This window comes from Heterodontus francisci, chromosome 36, assembly GCF_036365525.1.
Source record: "Heterodontus francisci isolate sHetFra1 chromosome 36, sHetFra1.hap1, whole genome shotgun sequence".
Classification (NCBI taxonomy): Eukaryota; Metazoa; Chordata; class Chondrichthyes; order Heterodontiformes; family Heterodontidae; genus Heterodontus; species Heterodontus francisci.
In genome coordinates, this window is record NC_090406.1 from 34,330,617 (window position 1) to 34,355,093 (window position 24,477).

Sequence of the window (24,477 nt, forward strand, 5' to 3'; positions counted from 1 at the left end):
GCGCATTGCCAGAAGATGTACATGTAACGCGATGACATCATTAGCGCATGCGCTAACCAGCCTTGGCAAGCCGGAACAATCTGCGCATGTGCGCACCTTGGCGCAGCCTGATGACATCAGTGGCCGGCTGCGTTGTCAGGAATCACTTTGTTCTTTCTATGCCAGGCACCAAAATCTTCAGCAACATTAGCTCTAATAGATTCGGGGCAATATCTAATTTCTGCCATTCAAATATCAGTGGTAAACCTTCATTTTTAAGGGGATCCAATCTCCCTGAAGATAGGGTTGGAGGACAGTCACACCTTGAATTGAGGAAGGAGCAGTTCATCTCTATTGATGTGAAGTCTCACTGTAGCCCTGGCTTACCTCAGACTGAAGGGTGGTTTGAGAGCTGACGAAGACGTTTCGACAATGCGCGCGAACGACCGGCTGGCGGGGGAGCCCACACAGACACGGCGACTGCGCAGTGAGGCGCTGGCTGCTGCTGGGAGACGTTGGTGTGATGGCGCGGGCCTGGCGCGTGCTGCTCGCTCTGATTTTGATTTGCGCGGCCGGCTCGAGCTGCGCAGCTGAGCGCTCGCGCACCGGGGAGTTCGATGTCAAGCCTGGGGGCCTGGTACACTCGCACAGCGAGACACTGGTAAGCGAGCGCGGGGGCGGGGGGAGCTCTGGATGCGGACACGTAACCGGATGAGCGGGGCCTCGGGCTGACGGGAGGCCCCAGAGCCACCGGGAGTGGATTCGCAGGGTCGGGCTAGGAAGGAGCCGCCACGTCAGCCTTGCCCAGGGACCTGGCAGTGATCACCAAGCTGGAATTTGCTCGCTGAGCCCGGTAGCAGCTGGGCTTGTGACTGGACCCTCATTAAAGCTACGTTCACAGTCACTGGCGATGTTCTCATTGGTAGCGCAACAATGTGTTTATGTAGTGCCTGTAACGTAATTAAATGTCCCAAGGCTCTTAACAGGAACATTATAAAACAAAATGAGACTGAGCCACAAAAGGAGATCTTAAGTCTGATAACCAAAAGCTTGGTCAAAGAGGTAGGTTTTAAGGAGTGTCTTCAAGGAGCAAAGCGAGGAGGAGAGGTGCAGGGAGGGTATTCTGGAATTTGGGGCCTAGGCAACTGCTGATGGAATGATTAAAATCAGAGATGCACAAGCAGCCAGAATTAGAGGTGTGAATATTTTGGAGGGTTGTGGAGCTGGAGGAGATTGGAGAGATAGGAAGGGCGAGGCCATAGAGGGATTTGAAAAGAAGGATGAGAATTTTAAAATCAAGATGTTGCTTGACAGGGAGCCAGTATAGCTGAGCAAGCACTGGGGTGATGGGGAACGCGACTTGGTGCAAGTTAAGACACAGATGGCAGAGTTTTACGGCGAGTAGAATATGGGAGACCAGCCAGGATTGCGTTGGATCAGTTAACTCTGGAGGTAGCGAAGACATGAATGAGGGTTTCGGCAGCGGATGAGTTGAGACGGGGAATAGTCAGGCAATTTTACAGAGGTGGTAAAAGACGGTCTTAGTAATGGCACGGATATGAGATTAGAAGCTCATCTCAGGGTCGCAGACAGAAAACGGTATTTCTGTAGTGTGTTTCACAACCCCCGGAGATCCCAAAGCACTTTACAGCCAATGAAGTACTGTTTGAAGTATTGTCACTTGTAATGTAGGAAATGTGACTGCCAATTTATGCACAGCAAGATCCCACAAACAACAACGTGATAACCAGATAACACTTTTTGTGATGTTGATAGAGGGTTAAATATTAGCCTGGACCCTGCTCTGACCCTGCTGTATTTAGAAGTAATGACATGGGATCTTTTATGCCCATCTGAGGGGGCAGACGGGACCACGGATTAATGTCTCATCCAAAAGACTGCACCTCTGATTGTGCAGCACTCCCTCAGTACTGCAGCTGAGCGCCAGCCTTGATATTTGTGTTCAAGTCCTTGAACGCACGATCTTTTGACTTGGAGGCAAGAGTGCTATCTACTGCACCCCAGCTGACACCCAAGACAGGCTGGTAAACAGTAAAGGAGGAGTGGAACACAGCTCATTCCACCTGCCACTGCCCCCCCCATTCTCAGCTGACCACCACAACTGATGGCAACATCCAGCAGCTGTGCAGAGAGTAGATGGGCGGTGGAGGGTTTCCAGCAGTAGCCACTAAGCCTATTCCCAGTCCAGGAGGAGCAGGGAGGTGCGGTGAAGTATTTACCAGGCATGTTGCTGAACCTGTAGGGTTACCTTTCAGCTGCAGAGACAACTTTTATTTTCCCATCACCTATCACGTCAATCTGACAGCCCTGGCAAAATTTAATTGTGAGTCCCTTTAACAGGATATTGAAGAGCTTTACATTCACAAATTCATCATACCTGTGATCATAAGAACAGGAATAGGCCATTTAGTCCTTTGAGCCTGTTTCATTGTTCATTGAAATCATGGCTGATCTGCAGCCGAACTCCATATACCACCCCCTCCACTTTGCCCCATATCCCTTAATATCTTTGAAGAATAAAAATCAATCTCTGTTTTAAAATTGCTGTTTGCGGAAGAGAATTCCAAACTTTTACCACCCTTTGTGTGTCGAAGCATTTCTTAGTTTCACTGCTGGAAAGCCTGGCTTGGACTATGCCTCCTACTCCTAGACTCTCCAACCAGTGGAGTCCAAGTGGACGACACTGCCAGAGTGAGCATGCACTGTTGTAGACAGCTGCCTGAATACCATGGGGAGCAGGTGCTGAGGAAACAACCAAATTTTTTTATTTGTTCCTGGGATGTGGGCGTCGCTGGCTGGGCCAGCATTTATTGCCCATACCTAATTGCCTTTGAGAAGATGGTTGTGAGCTACCGCCTTGAACTGCTGCAGTCCTTGGGGTGTAGGTACACCCACAGTGCTGTTAGGAAGGGAGTTCCAGGATTTTGACCCAGCGGCAGTGAAAGAATGGCAATATAGTTCCAAGTCAGGATGGTGCGTGGCTTGGAGGGGAACTTGCAGGTGGTGGTGTTCCCATGCATCTGCTGCCCTTGTCCTTCTAGGTGGTAGAGGTTGTGGATTTGGAAGGTCTTGTCGAAGGAGCCTTGGTGATTTGCTGCAGTGCATCTTGTGGATGGTACACACTGCTGCCACTGTGCGTCGGTGGTGAGTGCTGAAGGTGGTGGATGGGGGTGCCAATCAAGCGGGCTACTTTGTCCTGCCTGGTGTCGAGCTTCTTGAGTGTTGCTGAAGCTGCATCCAGCCAGGCAAGTGGAGAGTATTCCATCACACTCCCGACTTGTGTCTTGTAGATGGTGGACAGGCATTGGGGAGTCAGGAGGTGAGTTACTTGCTGCAGAATTCCCAGTCTCTGACCTGCTCTTGTAGCCACAGCATTTATGTGGCTGGTCCAGTTCAGTTTCTGGTCAATATACCCCCAGGATGTTGATAGTAGGGGATTCTCTGATGGTAATGCCATTGAACATTAAGGGGAGGTGGTTAGATTCTTTGTTGTTTGAAATGGTCATTGCCTGGCATTCGTGTGGCGCAAATGTTACTTGCCACTTATCACCCCAAGCCTGGATGTTGTCCAGGTCTTGCTGCATCTGGACACGGGCTGCTTCAGTATCTGAGGAGTCGCAAATCGTGCAGAACATTGTGCAATCATCAGCAAACATCTCCACTTCTGACCTTATGATGGAGGGAAAGTCACTGATGAAGTACTTGATGATGGTTGGGACTAGGACACTACCCTGAGGAATTCCTGCAGTGATGTCCTGAGACTGAAATGATTGACCTGCAACAGCCACAACCATCTTCCTTTGTGCTAGATATGACTCCAACCAGTTGAGAGTTTTCCCCCTGATTCCCATTGACTCCAGTTTTGTTAGGGCTCCTAGATATACTTGGTCAAATGCTGCCTTGATGTCAAGGGCAGTCTCTGGCACCTCATGTGCTTTCAATCCTTTTTTAGCATAGTTTGTGAAGACAGTTTATTTCAAATACTTTATTTTGCTAATAAACCTGAAGTTTTCTGGTTGTGCATTTTCTAGTTTAATTTTAAAAATGCACAGATTTGGTTATGGTTATTTTCACTTTTGTTTTTAACTGTTTCATGGAAGTATAAAGCTAATAGATAATCAGAAGGCCTAAAATAAGCACCTCTTTGTGCATTTGAAAAGAACTCACTGATGCTGAACCAAATCCTGGCATGGTAATAAAACTACTCAAATCTCAGGAGTAGCCCTTTTGCTGTAATATTAACCCTGTATAGTTCAACTGTTTAAATATCTACATCGTCACTAGGTCAAAATCTGGGATCTTCCTACCTTTGCATGGACTACAGTAGTTCTAGACCAAAGATGGCACCTTCTTGAGGGCAACTAGGGATGGGCGATGAATGCCAGTCTTGTCAGTGATGCCTTGCCTTGAGAATCAATAAACAAAATTCCAGTTTGATTTTTTTAAGGATAAATGTAAACACGCAAGCTAACTAGAAACATAAAGGCGGACTGTAAAAGCTTCTTTTAGGTATGAAAAGGAAAAGATTAGCAAGGACAAATGTGGGTCCATTACAGGCGGAGACAGGAGAATTTGTGGTGGAGAATGAGGAAAGGCGAAGAGACAAAATAATTACTTTGTGTCTGTCTTCACGGAGGAAGATCTAGAAAATGCCCCAGAAATATTAGGGAACCAAGCGACTTGTAAAATGAGGAACTGAGAGAAAGTGGTATCAATAAAGAGGTAGTACTCAAAAAAAAAAAATTAACTGGACTGAAAGTTGATAAATCCCCTGGGCCAGATGAGCTACATCTCAGTGTATTAAAGTAGGTGGCTATCGAGAGAGTGAATGCATTGGTGGTTATCTTTCAAAATTCTATAAATTCTGGAAGGGTTCCTGCTGACTGGAAAGTAGCAAATGTAACTCCACTATTTACGAAGGGAGCGAGAGAGAAAATGGATAACTACAGACCTGTTAGTTTGATGTCGGTAAAATAAGAATCTATTATATAGGATATGACAATTGCACGCTTGGAAAATAACGATAGGATTGTGCAGAGTCAATATGGATTTGTGAAAGGGAAGTCATGTTTGACAAACCTGTTGGAGTTTTTTTGAGGATGTTACTTGTAGCATAGATAAAGGAGAACCAGTGGATGTGGTGTATTTGGATTTTCAGAAGGCTTTTGATAAGGTCCCACACAGGAGGTTTGTGAACAAAATTAGAGCACATGGGATTGGGGGTAATATACTGCTATGGATTGAGAATTGGTTAGCAGACAGAAAGTAGAGAGTAGGAATAAACGGGTCATTCTCAAGATGGCAGGCTGTTACTAGTGGGACACCGCAAAGATCAGTGCTTGGGCCACAGCTGTTCACAATCTGTACAAATGATTTGGATATGGGGACTAAATGTAATATTTCCAGATTTGCTGAGGACAAAATAGGTGGGAATGTAAGTTGTGAGGAGGATGCAAGGAGGCTTCAAGGGGACTTGGACAGGGTAAGTGAATGGGCAAGAACATGGCAGATGGAATATGATGTGAATAAGTGTGAGCTGAACCACTTTGGTAGAAAATGGTGAGAGGTTGGGAAGTGTTGATGTCCAAAGGGACCTGGGTGTCCTTGTTCATGAGTCACTAAAAGATGCAGGTGCAGGAAGCAATTGGGAAGGCAAATGGTATGTTGGCCTTCATTGCCAGGGGATTTGAGTACAGGAGTAAAGATGTCTTGCTGCAATTGTATAAAGCCTTGCTGAGACCGCAACCGGAATGTTGTGTACAGTTTTGGTCCCCTTATCTAAGGAAGCATATACTTGCCCTAGAAGGAGTGCAGTGGAGATTCACCAGACTAATCCTTGGTATGGTGAGATTGTCTTACGAGGAGAGATTGCAGAAACTGGGCCTGTATTCTCTAGAGTTTCGAAGAATGAGAGGTGATCTCATTGAAACATACAAAATTCCTACAGGATAGATGTGGATAGGATGTTTCCTCTGACTGGTGAGTCTAGAACCAGAAGGGACAGTCTCAATAAGGGACGGGCCATTTAAGACTGAGATGAGGAGGAATTTCTTTACTCAGAGTGGTGAACCTTTGGAATTCTCTACCGCAGAGGGCTATGGAAGCTCTATCATTGAGCATGTTCAAGACAAATCAATAGATTTCTGGATACTAATGACATCAAGGGATATGGGGATAGTGGGGAAAAATGGCAGAGCAGGCTCGACAGGCAGAATGGCCGAGTCCTCCTGTTTCTTATGTTCCTATTTCCTGCCTAGTCTTCCTTTTCTTTCTGCTAGTTTTATTTTAACCCCTATTTCTAATTTAATGTAATATATATTAAATATTCTTGCCTACGATTACAGAAACTGGAGCTATTTTCATTAGAGCAGGAAGATTGAAATCTAATGGAAGTGTTGAAAATTATAACGGTTTTGATTAAGGTCAATTGGGAAAACTACTTCCACTTTTTAATGAATTGGAGCTGGAGAGATAATTGTCAAAGGAATGGAGGGAGAAGTTGGACCTTTTTTAATGTAGGTTTATTAGGATCTAGAATGGCTAATCAGAAACAATGTTGGAAAGGGGACTGGATAAATATTGAAAAGAAAAAATGTAACAGTATGGGAAAATTGGCAGGAGTCAAAGGGGATAGTTCTGTGTTGCACATGTATGATCTGAAATGGCCTCCTCTGTGCTGTAAAATTCTTTGATTGCAGTTGAATTGAACACAATATGGGTGTTTCACCTACCAACTGTTCCATGTTAGTGAAATTCTAGCCAAAAATGATTTTTTTTAAACTATAAAAGTGCCACTACCATATGAATTCAAGCATTTGGAGGCAATTTGTAAGGGTTTATTCGTAGGAACAAAGTGGTGACTGTGTTCTTGTTGCAATAGTTTGAGAGAAAACCAGAATTTTTTGATGCAGCAAGTTATGATCTGGAACGTACTGCCTGAAAGGGTGAGGGAGGCTGATTCTGTTGTATCTTTCAAAAAGAAATTGGATTTATGCTGAAAGGAAAAAAAAAATTGCAGAATGATTGGGAAAGAGCAATGGAGCAAATTGGATTGTTTTCAAAGAAGGGCATGATGGGACAAATGGCCTTCTTTTCTGCTGTTCGATTCTATGAATTGTCAAACTTGTCAGAGTGTGTGTAGTGTTTCTGGTACTGTTCAAATATAATGAGTGTCATTTGGCAGACCAGTTAGTTTCTGCTCCTGTAACTTACCTCAACTATTTCTCTAATGTTTTGTTTGCAACTTTAAATTATGACAAAATATATTTTGAGAACAAATGAAGAAACTGCATTGACAGATATTTGGATGAACATTTCAGCAGTGGTGGATTGAGTTTGGCTATAGGCAGCATTGTAGAGAAATGTATTCTGGTGCAGTCCCAGGTACCTGTCAATAGATGAGTTTAATCACCCTCTAGTGATAAAGACAAAAGGTAAAGCATTGCAGTTTGTTCCAGTGGCTCCTTTATATTGAATTCTATATTTTTAATCAAAAGTTAGTCAGTCCTGGGTCTTGGATCTAATGGAGCTTTTTCACTGGAGTAGCAGTTTCTGTTAACACGCAAATGTTGGAAATCGGGGATAAAAACAAAAAATATTTGAAATATCAAAATCAATCCACCAGCATCTGCAAAAAAAAAGTTGATCCAATTAACATTTTTGATGTAGAAGATCAAGTCCTGTTTACGAGTCCATACCCAAAATGATAGCTTGTTATTACTCCTTTTATATGTTGGTGGACCTTCTGTGCATTTCCAGCACTTTCCGATTGTAGCAACTGTTTAAAATCCGTACTTTGTACTTTAGAATTAGTCAAAATTCAAAAGTCAGAGGCTAAAGCTAAAAGTCACTTTCTAACTAGGTAAATAGATATTCTTGATGGAAAATAAAGAGCTTTTTAATCATTTGCATTCAGTAAAGTCTATACTACACAACAAACATAAACATACAAACTGATCATACACTACTTTGACTCTAAGGTCATTAAACACCATTTTCCCCTCCCAACATGCAGGCCATTTACTTACAGTACTCTTGTCTGTCTGTTCTAATATCTTTTATTCTATTGAGTACAGTATGGTGGATATTTGTGTTGGAGTTTGTATGGCATCTCCAGGACAATGAGTACATGAATGTACATTTAATATACAAATGGTCATGATATGTTTTTCACATTATTGCCTTCATTTATAGAGTGTAGTGTTGGTACTTCAAAATCTTATTTGCTGGACACTTGATTTGGAGGATCCAATGCTCAGATGAAAGACAAGGACAAGATTCCCAGTATAGCAGTAGGGCAGTTTTTTCTGAACTGTCAGGGCAGGGTGAATGCAGGAGGGGAGGGCTGAACTAAATGATAGGAAAAGATTGAAAAAGGCATTATATGGTGTTTGTATGGAACACCTAGTTATCACCTGGGCTTAAATCCCTTTGGTTCTTAAGGTTTCAGTGTAAAATAAAGTTAGGCGGTCTTGACCCAGTTTCTAGATGCAGGAAAGCATAAAATAGCCTAAAACTTGCCACAGGTGGATAGTCTTAATCAGAGAGGGCACAAGGATGACTAGTGCGAGAAATAGAGAAATGCTCACTTGCAGTGGGGCAGTCTTGACCACAGTGTAAGTAAAAGTTAGGTTAATAATGGAAAAAATGAATCAAAACGTGTGAAACCAATGGCTAATCAGGTTGACAAAAGAGACATGCTCAGTTGGACACAGTCACTTTAATGCATCTCTTTGGACATCACACTAAAGACCTTGGGCCAACTTTATAGGTCTAATGAGTGAGCCCATGAGGAAAAGTTGAAAGGGTTTTTTTTAGCATGCTTGCAGCATGTCTGGATCAGAATTTAGCTCCGTCTCATTTAAAAAAAATGAGTGTTAGATTTTAAGTGTCTGATATTTGAAATCTTATGATTCTTTATTGATGCTTGAGGAAGTGCTGCTGAGGAGGAAATTCATAACCTATGAACGTCACCATTGTACTTGTGTGTTTCTGGTACATGTTTGTGTTCTTTCTGTCTGCAAAGAACAGGGCCCTGTGCATTAACATATGTAGCTTCCAGTGCGTGCAAATGTGCCAAACTCGAGCCCTACTGACAATCTTTACTTGGTTTGCAGACAGAAAGAATGTGTACACACATTGAGCCTATTTCAGCTGAACAAAATAAGTGACAGCAATTCGCTGGTTCATTCCTCAGGGCAATGCCTTGACCAATCAGAGTCAAGCTGCCTGGTTTAAATGTCAAACAAAGCTTGACAGTTAACTGGTGCATTCTCCATGGCAACACCTCTACCATTCAAAGTCCACTTGCCAACCAACCAGCACTCTCTTCTCATACAATATAAATTTGTTGCTTTCCCTTACGTTGGTATTCTTGTGAAGATGAAAAGCTTCGACAAAATGTCTGTTTTCAGCAATACTCAAATTCCAAGTAAATAAATTCCTCCTAATCCCTCCTCACATTTTTAATGCCATTTTAAATTGATGAACTGCCACTGACCCTTTAATCAGAGGAATTGGTCTTTCCTTTTTCACCCTATTGAAACCCTTCATAACTTAAAAGAAAAATCCAGTAAGTCATCTTGTAATCGCTATGCTCTGATGGAAATAATTCCAGAATGTCAAGTCTCATCAATTATAATTTCTCATTCCTTGTATTATGGTGGTGAATCTACACTGTATGCTTTCTGAGGCTGAAATGCTGCTTGTTTATTGGTGTGTCCAAAGCTGACATAGTGCTATCACTATGGCCTAACTGGTTGTCATAACCTCTTTATTCAAAGAATCATAGAATATTTATTAAATCTAATTTCTGCCATCTATTTTTATGGCTTATCTTCAAGCACGGACTTTTGAGAAGGTTTGTATTTGCAACCTTAGTTCTCTTGCTATCTCCCACGATATCCTTTCGCGTCTATCATTGTTTATGCTCCCAAATTTTGTTTCTCCTTCCAAATTGCACCAACTTATATTTCTCAGTATTAAATTGCATCCGCCATCTATCTGTCCATTCTGATAACCTGCCCATGTGCTCTTAAAGTCTTTTGCACTCCATGCTGTTCACAAAACTTTATTGTTGTCTACAAATGTCAGTATTGTGTCCCATGTGTCCAAGTCCAAATTACTTGTGTAACGAGAACAAATGTGAGGCCTGCACTGATCCCTGGGGTGTGGCACATCCAAACATTCACCAATCTGAGCAACATGAATTAACCCTAACCATTTGATTCTTGCCCATCAACCAGTATTCTATCTGCTACATTTTCACTCGTAATATGCCTGAACATCTCCATTATGGCATTTTTTCATTTCCTCCTCTATCCTTCAGAAACTTTTTGAGAGTTAGCAAATTTTAGTGTTTCAGTGCTAGTTTTCTCGTAGCTTTATGCCTTTGTTGATCAACAACTGGTTTGAGAATGGCCAAGTTCATTTTACATAGGAGCTTTACAAAAATAAAGGGGGAGTTAACATACAGTTATGATCCCTGTGGCGATCACAAACCAGAAGAATCCAATCCACTGAATGACCCCAATTTAGAGGAAAAAACCCAAACAGACAAGATTTCACTTTTATAAATCATGTAGCTTAAAAATTACACATTATGAGATGCGACAAAAATAGATCTTTCGGATCTTCTGGGCTGTCCTCTCAGCAAAGATAGCACCATTTACGGTCACAAAGTCCTTCAGATCTCTGAACTTTTCAGGTAGGTCTCCAGATCTCGTCTTCCAAGATGCAAACACAGATGTGATGCGTTCTCGTCCATAGTGAGTGTTGCAGTCTTCCCTTCAATGTTTCAGTCTTGTGGCCTCTTGAACATCTTGGCCCTGCCCATGACAGTCTTGATGGCGTGGTTACACTAGTAACTCTTTAAGGCACTGAAAACAGCTGTAGAAACTCATATTTGCCAAGGGCCAGTCCCCAGAAAACAGGTTCCAATCATAGCAGTAAAATAGAAGCAAAATACTGCAAATGCTGGAAATCTGAAATAAAAACAAAAAGTGCTGGAAAATACTCAGCAGGTCTGGCAGCATCTGTGGGGAGAGAAGCAAAGTTAACGTTTTAGGTCAGTGTCCTGGTCAAATTATCACTCAACTAATGCCACCAAGCCAATTTAACTGATCATTTATCTTAAAGCTGTTGCACCTTGTGCTTGAATTGGCTGCTGCATTTGCCTACATAACAATGACTACACTTCAAAAATAATTTACTTGCTGTGAAGTGATTTGGGATGTCCTGAAGATGCAAAATGTGCTAGATAAATATATGAATGCTTTTGGATTTGTTTGGAGGGGAGGGAGGGAAAAATCACCTAGGATTTTCACATGATTGCTGTCTAGTAATTCCTGTTGGAGCATGGGTGTGAGAACATCTCGTGAGGATGAAACTAGGATCAGCTCTAAGGTTCCCTCTGTCAGACTGACAGCACTTGCTGGCTAAGCTCATACATGAAGAATGGTCATTTGAGGAAGATGCCAGAGAACATACGGTGCCTGAGGAACTATATCGTGGAAGAGTCAATGCCTTGAGGAAGGGAGAAAAACTGTCAAGAAAAATTAATAGAGCAAACCTCACTGACTTGAGTGAAGATTAACATTATTTCTGGAAATCTCTTGTAATCCCGCTGCAGTTATATCCTCCCAAGTTGTGTTAAAAATTATGCTTCCACCATATTTTATGTCGCTGGCAATAAATCCTGAGACATGTGCCATTATATTCTGTTATTGGTTGTCTCCTTATCTAGGTTAAGTTCAGGGAACTGGGAAAGAATAATTATTGCAGTGCAACTTGAATTTTTTTTTCTTGCCCCAACATTGTGTTGGGAGCAGAACTTCAAAAATGTGAGCATCATTTCTTGTCTTGGAAAGGCGTTCTGAGGAAAGGAACTACCAATGGTTGTAGGCTGCATTTGGGGTGGAGTAGGATTATCGGGAAAATGTGGTCCACATTGGTTCCTTTTCCATCTCCTCCCAACCACTTGCACTTCTGATCACCATCCTGCTCCTTTCAAATCAGTCCTCGCCTTGCACCGTGCCACTATCTTCTTGTGTTACTACCCCTATATACCCATCATGACACTACTTCCTCTCTGGGTTACGCTGTCATCATCTTTAACCCTCTGTCTACTCCCAACTATTTGCTTCCTCTCCTCCAAATGTATATATGTTCACTGCATCAAATGTGAAACCGAAGGGCAAAAACTCGCTTGATCTTGATTTTTAAGTTTGAATAGAGACCACGAAAGTGAGGCCTCATGTTCCTGCTGATCTTTTACGTTTTAAGCAGGTGTCAGAAAAGCGACCCCATGGTTGACTGGCTTGTAGTGGCCAAGCGTTCGTTAGATTTGTTGATTTATGGATTGGAAACGACTGAAATAGTGTTCAATTTGCTATTCATAGTTTTAAGATGCCCTTTGCACTTTTTAATCTGCACTTTAGGTAGAAAGAGGTTTTTAATTACCATTCTCACTGATTTGCATTCCAGCTTTGGTGAAACATCTAATGATTTTTCCATACTAGAAAAATGTGTTTTATTTGAATGTAAACTGAACCAAAATTGGGAATTAGAAGCAATAAGTATAATTTCAGATTAAAGTAAGTTGATATTTTGTTTCCATTTAGGGTGAACACGTATGCACATTTACATATGCATCTCAAGGAGGAACCAATGAGGTTAGTGGTTAGTTTACCTCACATCCTATGTGTTAGGGAAAATTTCCCAATTTAAAAGAAAAAGATTACCTATTTTCATGGACTCTGCTCATTCTTTGAATCATTTATCCGTAATAATTTCACTATTTTCTCTGTCACCTATCTGTACCTAATCTGATGTTTGATTATGTTATGATTGGATAACTAAAGAAGAAACCCAAGGATGTGTCCTGTGTATCAAGTTGCAATACAGAAATCACATTATGTTTGTCATCCCCTTCACCACCAAAGTTGACTACCTAGATTGAGCATCTGCTACTATATGACTGCAGACATATATGAAATTGGTTGCCACCACTGGTTTGTTTTGGAGTTTAAGTTCAGATAAACGCAAGTAGTTCAGAGACAGGAGCCTTAGTACCACTGAAATAACACATGCAGTAGATATGTAAGGGCACAACTGGTGTGTAACTAAATATCTCATGACATCTGATGATGTGATGGTAATGTGAAGTGGTTACATTGTATCCACTACTTAAAATATTACAATTTGTAATTCCAAGGATTATTTGTAATCTCCTTCCCTTCCTTACCTTTGTTCCTTAAGGTGTTGATATTTATTGTGTTTGTATCTCATCCAAGTAACCGTCCTTCACATATTAACCCAGACTGAGTCAGGGCAGACAGTTTTGTCATGGGTGCATCGGAGCTCAGCGTGATCCTGCCCTTGCCCAATGTCCATATGCCCAAGCAGTTTTAATTGGGGTCACTGGATAACCATCAGGAACAGAAACCCAGATACAACAATAATTGAGATTTGTATCACAGGTGCGAGTAAACTAGAAGCAGCTTCAAGATTTGGACCTTTTATTTATGGTGACTGAGAAAAATTCTGTTTTTATCATCTAGAAGTCAGATTTTTACTGGTGCTCTGAGGATTGCAAACCACTGTTTTTGTCATGATGTAGGGTACACATCTGAAATGCCATAAATTATCTGTTCTCTTTACAGATGCTGACTGTATTTGCAATGCTTTTATTTTGCCACAAATTTATCTTTCTTCCTATCTATGTTCCCATGAAACCTGAAAGCCAGCACATTATTTAAGACCAACTTCTCATAATTGCTTAAAGAAACTTCAAATGCTTTTAGTATTTATGTTGGAAACTTCAATTTGTGAGGATTTAAATTGTTGATATTTGCCCATTATTTAACTCCCTTTAATATATGATTTGAATTAATATTCCAATGCCAATTTGTTTTTCTGTCTGATTTCACCCCCGCCCCTCAAGAAATTTATTTCAATGTGCTATTTAACAACCATACTTTGAGAGACTGCAGCTTTAAGTTTTCAAGCTTTGGAGCTGCTTTGATTGCTGTAAAATAACTGACTATAGCACAGCAATAACGAAGGTTTTCTTTTATAAACGTATTTGTTTGATGAAGCATAATTGCTTTCTCCCTGCAGCAATGGCACATGAGTGTAGGCATCAGTGAGGACAAGAAGTTATTTTCCTGCTCTGTCTGGCGGTAAGTGAATAAAGATTTATGAGTGCTTTGAGTACAGAACTTTGTCAGCCACAGTCATGAAACTTAAACCTATTTTGAACTAAATTAATAACATCAGTGCAGTTTTTTGAGCAAGTAAACCAAGCTTAGAAATAACACAGAAGTACAGTTTTTGTTGCTTTCCTGCAGCATCAAATCAATAATAATCAGTAAACTTACAGGACTAAATTTCTCCAGGAGAGAGAAGAAAGTTAAGTTTGCCTGTTTTCAGTTTCCATGTTGGTAAAATCACTGATGGGATAAATACTTTTGAGCTTATTTTCACAACCAGCAAATGCAATATCTGTATGAAAAAGCACAACTAATTTATGGTCTTGTGTACACCTTATTTTTCTATTAACTGATCAGGCATATTGACCTTGTTCACAATATTTTTAGTATGTGCTTCCCTGACCTGTGCAAAGGTGCAACCACTTCAGGTTTCATTACTGACATTGAAAATAATATCTGCACATTTTGCAGTTCTATTAATATTGAATTACTGAAATTGATCCAGCAGGAAAAGCTTGATCGGCATTTTATAAATAAAAATCAACAATCCTCTCAAATCGCTCCTGCACCTGCTGCCACCACTAGTGGAAGACCTTGACCCATTTGTACTTCACAATAGTTTTATACAGCTTAAAATGCTCAAGATACGATCACCATTTGGAAAGACAAAATCCATAATTATACTGATGTTTTCCACAGTCCAAGTGGCCATTTCACACAGCCACCATTATACTTCACTGAAATTCTAATGATCATATGGAGAACTAGCCTGCACATTCGTACCTCCTGAACTAATTGCTGAGAGGTATTGCAGAGGCCTTGGACCTCGGTTGTCAGCTTTTTCATTTGGGTAGGGAATAATGCCAATTCATTAAGTAGAAATGGATAGAATGGAATAAGAGGAAGAATCTCATTTTAAAGGAAAATGCCTTTCAAAAAACAGGAAATAAGAATGTCTTGAGATGTGTATTTTTCAAAATAACTTGGCATTGACTATCTGGATGATTTTGACTTTTTTTTGTTTTGCAGATCTCAGGGAAAATCCTACCTATTCTTTACCGAGTTTAAAGCTGAAGTTACCAATGCTAAGATTGAATTTGCAAATGGTTTTGTAAGTATAATAACATTTTGATTCGTGTCACATCCTTTTGCTAAATGGTAATACGAGCTACTGCATCAGGTAAATTCTTTCTTACAGGCTGTTTATACTACATGGTTTGAGTCAATGTGAAATGGTTTCATCTTTGCATCAGTTCATACTGAGTAGAGCAACTTGGTTGTGAAGTTGTCAGAATGTGATTCAGAGAAGAGGCCACCTTCAGGAGATAGTCTTGTGCTGTTTCAGCCATGCATTATAATCTGCGTTAAAGAAGGCTTGCACCTTGCATCATTCCTTATGTCTCAAATTACATCACATATAAGCAAATTACTTTAAAGTGCAGTGGCTATTATATGTATGAAAAGTTTAAAACAACAGCAACTTGTATTTATATAGCACCTTTAATATAATTAAAAGTCCCAAGGCACTTCAAGGAGCAAAATGAAACAAAGTATGACAGCCAGCTACATCAAGACATGTGACCTAACATATCTTTATCAAAAATGTTTTAAGGAGTGTCTTAAAGGAGGAAAGTGAGGTAGAGAAACGGAAAGGTGTAGAGAGGGAACTCGAGAGCTTAGCGCCAAGGCAACTGAAAACAGGGCCACCAATGGTGGAGCAGTTAAAATTGAGGATGCTCAAGAGGCCAGAATTTGATGAGTGCAGATATTTCAGAGGGGTGTGTGGGGCTGGAGACGATTGCAGAGATAGGGAGGGGCCATGGGGGACTTGAAAGCAAAGATGAGAATTTTTAAATCAAGGTGTTGCTTGACTGGCAGCCACTGTAGGTCAGCAAGCACAGGGGTGACAGATGAATGGGACATAGTGCGAGTTAGGACATGGGCAGCAGTGTTTTGGATGACCTCAAGGTAACAGAGGGTAGTTTGTGGGTGACCAGCCAGAAGTGTGTTGGAATCGTCAAGTTTAGATGTAACAAAAGCATGAATGAGGGTTTCAGCAGCAGATGTGCTGAGTCAGGCGATGCTAGAGGTGGAAATAGATGGTGTTCGTGATGGCACAAATATGTGGTTGGAAGCTCATCTCGGGGTCAGATCTAACCCTAAGGTTGGGAACAGTCTGGTTTCATCTTAAGACAGTTGTCAGGGAGACGGATAGAGTCAGTTGCTGGGGAATGGAGTTTGGAACAGGGACTGGAAGCAATGGCCTCAGTCTTCCCAATGTTTAATGGGAGAAAATTTCTGCTCATCCGGTACTGGATGTTGGATAAGCAGTCTGATAACTTTGGAACAGTGAAGGAGTCGAGAGAGATGGGTGGTGTTGTAGAGCTGGGTGTCGTCAGTGTACATGTGCAAACTAACGCTGTGTTTTTGGATGATGTCGTCGAGAGGCATGGTGTAGATGAGAAATAGGACGGGGCCGAGGATAAATCTTTGGGGACACCAGAGGTAATGGCGCGGGACCAGGAAGAGAAGTCATTGCAAGTCATGCTCTGGAAATGATTAGATAGATGAGAATGGAACCAGGTGAGAGCAAGAAGGAGTTAGATACAGCTCTTGGGTCTAAAGGGATCAAATGGTGTGGGGCGAAAGCGGGAACAGAGTTGGATGATCAGCCCTGATCATAATGAACCATGGAACAGGCACGAAGGGCCGAATGGCCTAGTCCTGCTCCTATTTTCTACGTTTCAGTCCCACCCAGCTAAACGACAGTGGAGAGAGGCTTTGGAGGAGGGTGGTGTGGTCAGTTGTGTCAAAGGCTCTAGACAGGATGAGGAGGGATAGTTTACCTTTGACACAGTCACATAGGATGCCATTTGTGACTTTAATAAGTGTTGCGGTACTGTGCTGGGGTGGAAATCTGAAGAAGGTTCAATACTTCCATAAACGTTACTGTTCATTTCTTTAATGTTGATACTTTGTTAAAATTAAGATTAAAAGTAACATTCAGATATCAGTCTGTGCAGGCATGCACGAGGCTCGGAGACCCATTTCTCCTGGTCAAAGAAAGAGCAAAGTGGAGATAGCATAACTTGTTTTTCCTGGCTCACTCTAAACACATACTGGTCACAACCTGGTACCTTTTTTAGGATAATGATTCCCTTATGGAATTTTGTTTAAATAAAGAATCTACCTATAATGCGACTAGGAATTAAAACCAACATAGCTTTTATCAAGGGTGCAGTTCTGTGTATCAAAAGTGATTAGAGCTGTTGTGTCACTGCCGTTTTTGTTTTTTGTAAACTATACAGCATGGCATTCCCCAATTTATTTCATGGAAGTCCTATTGGCTTGTGGATGGCAATTTGTCGAGTCTTTACCCCAACTGGAGCTTCTGCATATTTTCTTTTTCTCTGGATATTCTGTCCATGAAGCTGATTTAAGAAAAAGAAAATATTTAACTTATAAAAATGTCTTAATGTGTAATGTTTTAATGGTCTCAGGGTGTAGTTGTTTAGTGAAGTAATTGGACTGATATGTATTACAAGAAGACAAGGGTGATGCTCTCTACCAAGATGCTAAAATACCCAGACAACTGGCTGCTTCTGCCATTTTGTTTAGGATTGCTACAGCTGACATTCTGATTTTAGCATGCTGGGGGAGAAAGCTTCACATTCTCATTAATTGTTGCTTTCCATATTGTATTTCAGTTTACTTCAGTGTAATGAATAAACAGGTGGGAAACTAAAAAAAAAATAATTTTGTCAAATCATTTAATGGTTTTGTTCTAGAATTATCAACATTCCATTATTTGGAGAATAAAACTTAGTTTAGTTTAGAGATACAGCACTGAAACAGGCCCTTCGGCCCACCGTGTCTGGGCCCACCATCAACCACCCATTTATACTAATCCTACACTAATCCCATATTCCTACCACATCCCCACCTGTCCCTATATTTCCCTACCACCTACCTATACTAGTGGCAATTTATAATGGCCAATTTACCTACCAACCTGCAATTCTTTTGGCTTGTGGGAGGAAACCGGAGCACCCGGAGAAAACCCACGCAGACACAGGGAGAACTTGCAAACTCCGCACAAGCAGTACCCAGAATTGAACCCGGGTCGCTGGAGCTGTGAGGCTGCGGTGCTAGCCACTGTGCCGCCCTAAACCTGCAACATTCCATGAATTTGTAAATCAATTGTTACTTGTGTGATATTAATCTTAAAATGAGATTTTGGTTTGCTGGCTCTGCTCCCTTAAATGTAATTGTAAAAATAACTTTAAAACGAAAAACATAAATGTCCACCAGCAGCCATAGTAATTTTGTTAGATGAATGCAGGGTATTTTAGTGGAATTGTTAGCCTTGGCTCAATGTTGGCACTCTTGCTTTTGAATCAGAATATCGTGAATTCAAGTCTCGCTCTTAGACTTAAGCGCATTGTCTAGGCTGCACTTCAGTTATAGTATTGAGGGACTGCTGCACTATTGGAGGTGCTGCCGTTCAGGTAAACCTTTAAGCTGAGGCTCTGTCTGCTTTTTCAGGTGGCTGTAAAAGATCTCATGATACTATTCAAAGAACAGAGGAACTCTCCCAGTGTCCTTGCCAATATTTATCTCTCAGCCAATATTTATCCCCCAATCAACACCACTAAAACAGATTATCTATTAATTTATATCATTGCTGTTTGTGGAACCTTGCAGTGCATAAATTGGCTGCCATGTTACATTACATTAGCGACTACACTTCAGGAGTAGAACAAAGAACAAAGAAAATTACAGCACAGGAACAGGCCCTTCGGCCCTCCAAGCCTGCGCCGATCCAGATCCTCTAGCTAAACATGTCGCCTATTTTCTAAGGGTCTGTATAAGTAGAGTGCTTTAGAATCTCCTGAGGTCATGAAAGGCTTTATATAAAATGCATATTACATTTTTGCTCTTTCATTTTTGCCTGAGGTAATTTACCATGGTTCATTTCAATAGATAACACATTTCGTCTTTGGAAGGAATCTTGTTGATAGACATACAGTCTGAATGTTAATATTCTTGCAAGTCACCATCTGAGTGGTACCTGAATCCATCCTCATTCAGTTTTATTATAGGGAAGAATATATACATCAGCATTTTGTTGAGGTTGAAGTATTTACTGGGGTGTGCTGCCATGGAGTTGCAGCTTCAACACATGTCACTGATCCAAAAAGACACTTTTTTTCATCCAGTTTTCTTCCTTTTCTGAAGACACTCTGTGGGCACTATCAACTGACTACCTTCATATGAGTCTAGGTAGTTTTATCAGTGGGCTAACTAATTGGGGAGGATGTTGCAGTGGAGTTTGATGTCCCTACATGTGCAGTTTTCAATAGGTGTCACCTTATCCCAGTGTTGAAAATAATTGTGACTAATGCTATCATGATGAGATGTGCAAATTCAGTGCTGGGATTTTTTTTGCACCAGTGTTTTATTTCTTACCCTTCCCCTTCACAAAAATGGCAGGTGTAATGTATTAATTAATGTTTATAGTTATATTGCACATTGTTCAGATCAACTCCATAAATGGTTTACCACAGTAAGCGTTCATGGATTATGATGTTTACTTTTATTGAGTAACCATGTGAAGAGTTAGAACATTCATTATATAAAACGCTACTAACGTGAGACGCAACAGGAAGCAGTGGCTAAATGATGTGGGGTTTGGATTATAGGAGAATTGAAGGAGGAAGGGAAGATTGAGGGAAGCAAGGAGTTACATGGCTGAGGTCTGGGAAGAAATTAGGGCAGGTGATGGCATGTGTGAGTGTTGATAGTAAGGATGCAATGAGCAGGACGAGAAAAGAGTATAGGATCAGGTAAATAAAGTAGTTCGGGGAATAATGACCATAATAGTATTGATACAATAGAGAGAGAGATGGGAAAGGTTACAGCTACGATTAGAATTTCTGACTATAAAGACTACACTGAATGTGCTTGGGGTACTGAAAACTTACTTGGAGAAGGTTTTATGCATTTATCCAGAATAATTTATATTCCAGTCATCTGCAAGTACTGGGTTAGTGTACACAAAGCATCTTGAAATAGTTTGCTTTAAGAGGATAGGAAGTAGATATAAATTCTACTGAAATTAGCTGCTGGAGCCTGCAGTGCCAAAAGTAGTAGAGCAGCATCTGTGTGTTTGAGGATGATTGTTTTTGTGGAGTTTGCCTCATGCTATTTTCATCTGAATAATTTTAAAAGATCATTTTAGCAATGTGTTATTGTTCATAGCATACAAACAGTAATTACGAGTAGGCTGAAAACACACTGACAGACATGCTACAATTGAAGTTGTGTATGGTCCCACATGCTATTGTCTTTCTCTTCCTGTTATCGCAAAAATCTCTATTAATTGGGTTGCACTTTAATGATTCCTTCTAGTGGGAGTGAAAGTACTTTGTAATCACTACTACGTAGACTTCTGAGCAGTATACGTTCTGATGAAACTAACTCTTGCCCTATAGAGGAAGAAGTGCAAACATAGGTTAATGATGCTGAACGGTCTCTGCATTGGTCTAAAGCAGGTTCCAGCCTCGAAGGTAGTTACTGGATAATGGCACCAACATTGTATGGCAGCAACCTGAAAACAAACAAAATACAAAAAGAAATGAAAACTTGTACACTGACAGTAACACTGAGAGAAACTTCCAAGTCTGTTTGTGAAGAATACACTGAGACTAGGATGCTTTGGTGGAGACTGTTTATTGCTTGCCACAGAGCTTACTACTACTCACAATCTCCAGCTAGTGCTGGCTGGCTCTTTAGTTATTTGTTCTCAAACGTATATATAATTAACACCCAACACCCGTTCACCCTATTACCATCAACGACTTGGTATTTAACATCCATAAACAGAACTTACCAGATACTAACACCCACTAATACATCACTGAAACCCTACTTTTAATTCAGAAGGTAGTATTGTGGCACATTAATAGGGGGAAAGAGAGTTTTTGTGCTCGACTTATTTTAAGGTCAGGTTTACAGTGCTGTTTTCAAGTCCATGTATAATTTGGAAAATGTTGAATCTTGTGGGGGATTTGTTCCTGTTGGCCTGACAGTTTTATAGTGCATACAAGCTAACTACATTTTTATATGTTCAAAAGCATTCTGATTTCACAAAATATAAACAGTAAGAAATTTGTGTGTGTTCATAAGTGGGAGTATAGAACATATTTGTGTACATTTTACTTTTTTTTATTCTGGAAAGCCTTCAGGAGTGGTTTTGCTGAATGATTGTAGATTTGAAGCTATACTATTATCATGAAACTACCAGTTCGAGATTGATATCTACTTTGGAACAAAGCAGAGTCAGTAGTGCTAAGTTTCACACTCTGATCAAGATCACTTTCTATTCAAGAAAATCTGACCTTTGGGTACAAATATGGAGAGAGCTTTGCTTACCGGTCACTTATTACATTTTTAGTCTTCATGAAGAGCTGATGAAACTGTTGGCTCTTTGCTAGAAATAAAAAGTTCAAAAATCACATTTTAGAAGTATGAGAACTTTAAAGAGATTGCCCTGTATTGGTTGCACTTATATTAGAAGCTGATGTAAAGCTAAAGCAATGCAAGACCATATCTCTGAGGTGATCTCACACCAATTGCCAAAATATGATAAGTTTGGTGACTGCTCCAGAGCTATATTCTGCCAGAAGAACTGCAATATAACTGGGCTGTTTGACCCAGAGTTAATATTCTTATTAACTGGCCAAGCATGATTCATCTTTCAGTTTAATTTTTGTTTTTTCCTATGATGCAAAAGCTTTTGTGTACTAATTAAATTAGCTGTGTCTGGTTTCCAACTCAATAAGAAATTATTGTTTAACTGCTAATCTGGAGTAAAGGCACAGGAAGATGAAAATCAGTTTAGTTTTAAAACGGGAACAGTATAGTTAGGGGGATAGATACGGTTTTCTGCAGCTGAGAGCGAGAGTCCCGAAGGCTGTGTTGCCTGCTTGGTGCGAGGGTTAAGGACATCTCCTCGGGGCTGGAGAGGAACTTGGAGTGGGAGGGGAAGTATCCCGTTGGCGTGGTCCACATAGGTACCACGACATGGGTAGGACTAAGAAAGAGGTTCTGCTGAGGGAGTATGAGCTGCTAGCGGCAAAATTAAAAAGCAGACCCACTATTTCTTGATGTATACTCTGTCCTACTTTGTAGCTACTGTTAGGGGGCCGATAAACTACTCCTACCAGTGACTTCTTTCCTTTACTTTTTCTTATCTTTACACAAATTGACTTTGCATCTTGATCTTCTGAACCAAGATCATTTTTCACTATTGTACTGATCTCATCATTTATTAACAGAGCTACCCCACCTCCTTGTCCTTTCTTCCTGTCCTTCAGAAATGTCAAATACCCTTGAATATTCAGGTCCCAGCCTTGGTCACCTTGCAACCATGTCTCTGTAATGGCTATCATATCACAAGTAAATTGGCATAGAGAAAATAAGATCAGAGTCGAATACGTGGTTCAAAGATTGATGTGGGAGAAGTGGATTTCAATTCATGGGGCACTGGCAGCAATACTGAGGCAAGAGGGAGCTGTACCGTTGGGAAGGCCTTCACCTGTACCCTGCTGGGACCAGAGTCCTGGCGAATCGTATAACTAAGATGATAGAAAGGGCTTTAAACTAAATAGTGAGGGCAAGGGTTCATGTGAGGGGAGATTTGTAAAGTTAAAGAGAAAGGACAAGGAAACAGTGCAAGGTAATGATATGGGTTATGAGAACTAGAGTGTGACAGGAAGGGACAGAACGTACAAACATAGTGCACCAGCAGATAAGGTCAGAGTGGGGAAAAATAGTAAGACAGAATTAAAGGCTCTTTATCTGAATGCTCGCAGCATTCATAACAAGATGGATGAATTGATAGCACTAATAGAATAAGTAAGTAAGATGGCCATTACAGAGACATGGTCAAGTGAGAGAGAAGCAAAGAGATTTTGTTAACTTTTTTTTTGCTGAAAATTCGCATGGAAATCAGTGATTAAAAGGAAAATAAAATCATTCCAAAATGAATGAAATTCATAGATCAATAGATCACAGTGCATGAGGAACGCATGGGTAAAGGAACGCCCATATAGGCTGGGCTGGACTTTTATAGATTTGACGGATTCTGGGATGAGAATACACAATTCTGGCCATAAAGCACCCTCCAGTGTCTTTGCCGAGTAATTAACAGTTAGAATGGATCATGTTTTATTCAGGAGTGTGGGATAACACAGTAAAGCAATGATTTTCAGTGTCTACATGAGCAAAGCCCAGAATCATCATCTTCCTCTTCTCTTCCCTGCCACTCCAGCCTCTGGCATTTAATCTCTTTAATTGGTCTGTTGCTTTAAAGGGAAAACATTTTGAAATATTCTGTGAATTCACTTGTATAATGGCATATGCTGAACTTTGTGGGAAAATATTTGAATGTGGGACGTCAGTACAAAAAATGCTTCTTTTTTTGTATAATGCAGGAGCATGTTTGATATTGGATAAAATGCTTGGGTTGCAATAACCATGTATACCTAAAAACATTTAATTCCATTTGTGATCCTGGCCCCTGATTCCACACAAGTCTGAATGTTTGTGATCAACTTAGCCTGCCTTAAATGTATGCAAATCAATTATTGCTTTTGTAGATATACTTCATTTTTTTGTGGTGGTTGGACTTCGGTTTCAGGGCTAGATGGCCATTCATCTTCACTGTGAGTTTTCCAACCTGACTCTGCTGGCTAACTTGAGTTTCAAAAGAGACCTATAAGTAATATGGTACGGCTAGACGAATAGCAACATGGCCAGGAAGTTTAAAGAAGGTATGTTGTAGCTTTATCTTTAAAAGTGAATGTCGCTGACTTCTCCACTCACCATATGATCTCTAGAATTATTCTTAGAGTTTTCCATGAATTACACTTATTTTCAGTTGAATAGACCTCCCTTGCACTCCAGGGAATATGTGATTTGTTTTCTTGTGACATGTAGAACATGCTGTAGATCATAATATACTGCATTGTATTTATGTTCAAAGTGTCATGAAAAGGTGCTAGGTTGAACGATTTTTTAATCCACCGGCTGGAATATTAAACTGGTGGAGGAGAACCACTCCAGCCTTGTAAGTGTCAAACTCTGCTGACCTTGAGCGTATTCCCTGCTGCAGACTGTAGTGTTCATTGGGTTAATTGATCAGTGCTTGATTGTGTTAGTCTGTTCACCGATCGTTTCTCACTGTGCTTTATGACTTATGCCT

General features: G+C 40.7%; 1 protein-coding gene across 1 annotated transcript in view; it reads left to right on the plus strand.

Moving 5' to 3' along the window:
* Positions 1-446: 446 nt before the first annotated feature.
* Positions 447-24,477, plus strand: part of mydgf (myeloid-derived growth factor) — a 48,692-nt gene continuing 24,661 nt past the window's right edge. Inside the window, exons 1-4 of the mRNA XM_068016529.1 lie at positions 447-640; positions 12,621-12,671; positions 14,119-14,180; positions 15,240-15,321. Coding sequence (XP_067872630.1) covers positions 503-640; positions 12,621-12,671; positions 14,119-14,180; positions 15,240-15,321 — 333 coding nt within the window. The 5' untranslated portion in view covers positions 447-502. The remainder of the gene's footprint in view (positions 641-12,620; positions 12,672-14,118; positions 14,181-15,239; positions 15,322-24,477) is intronic.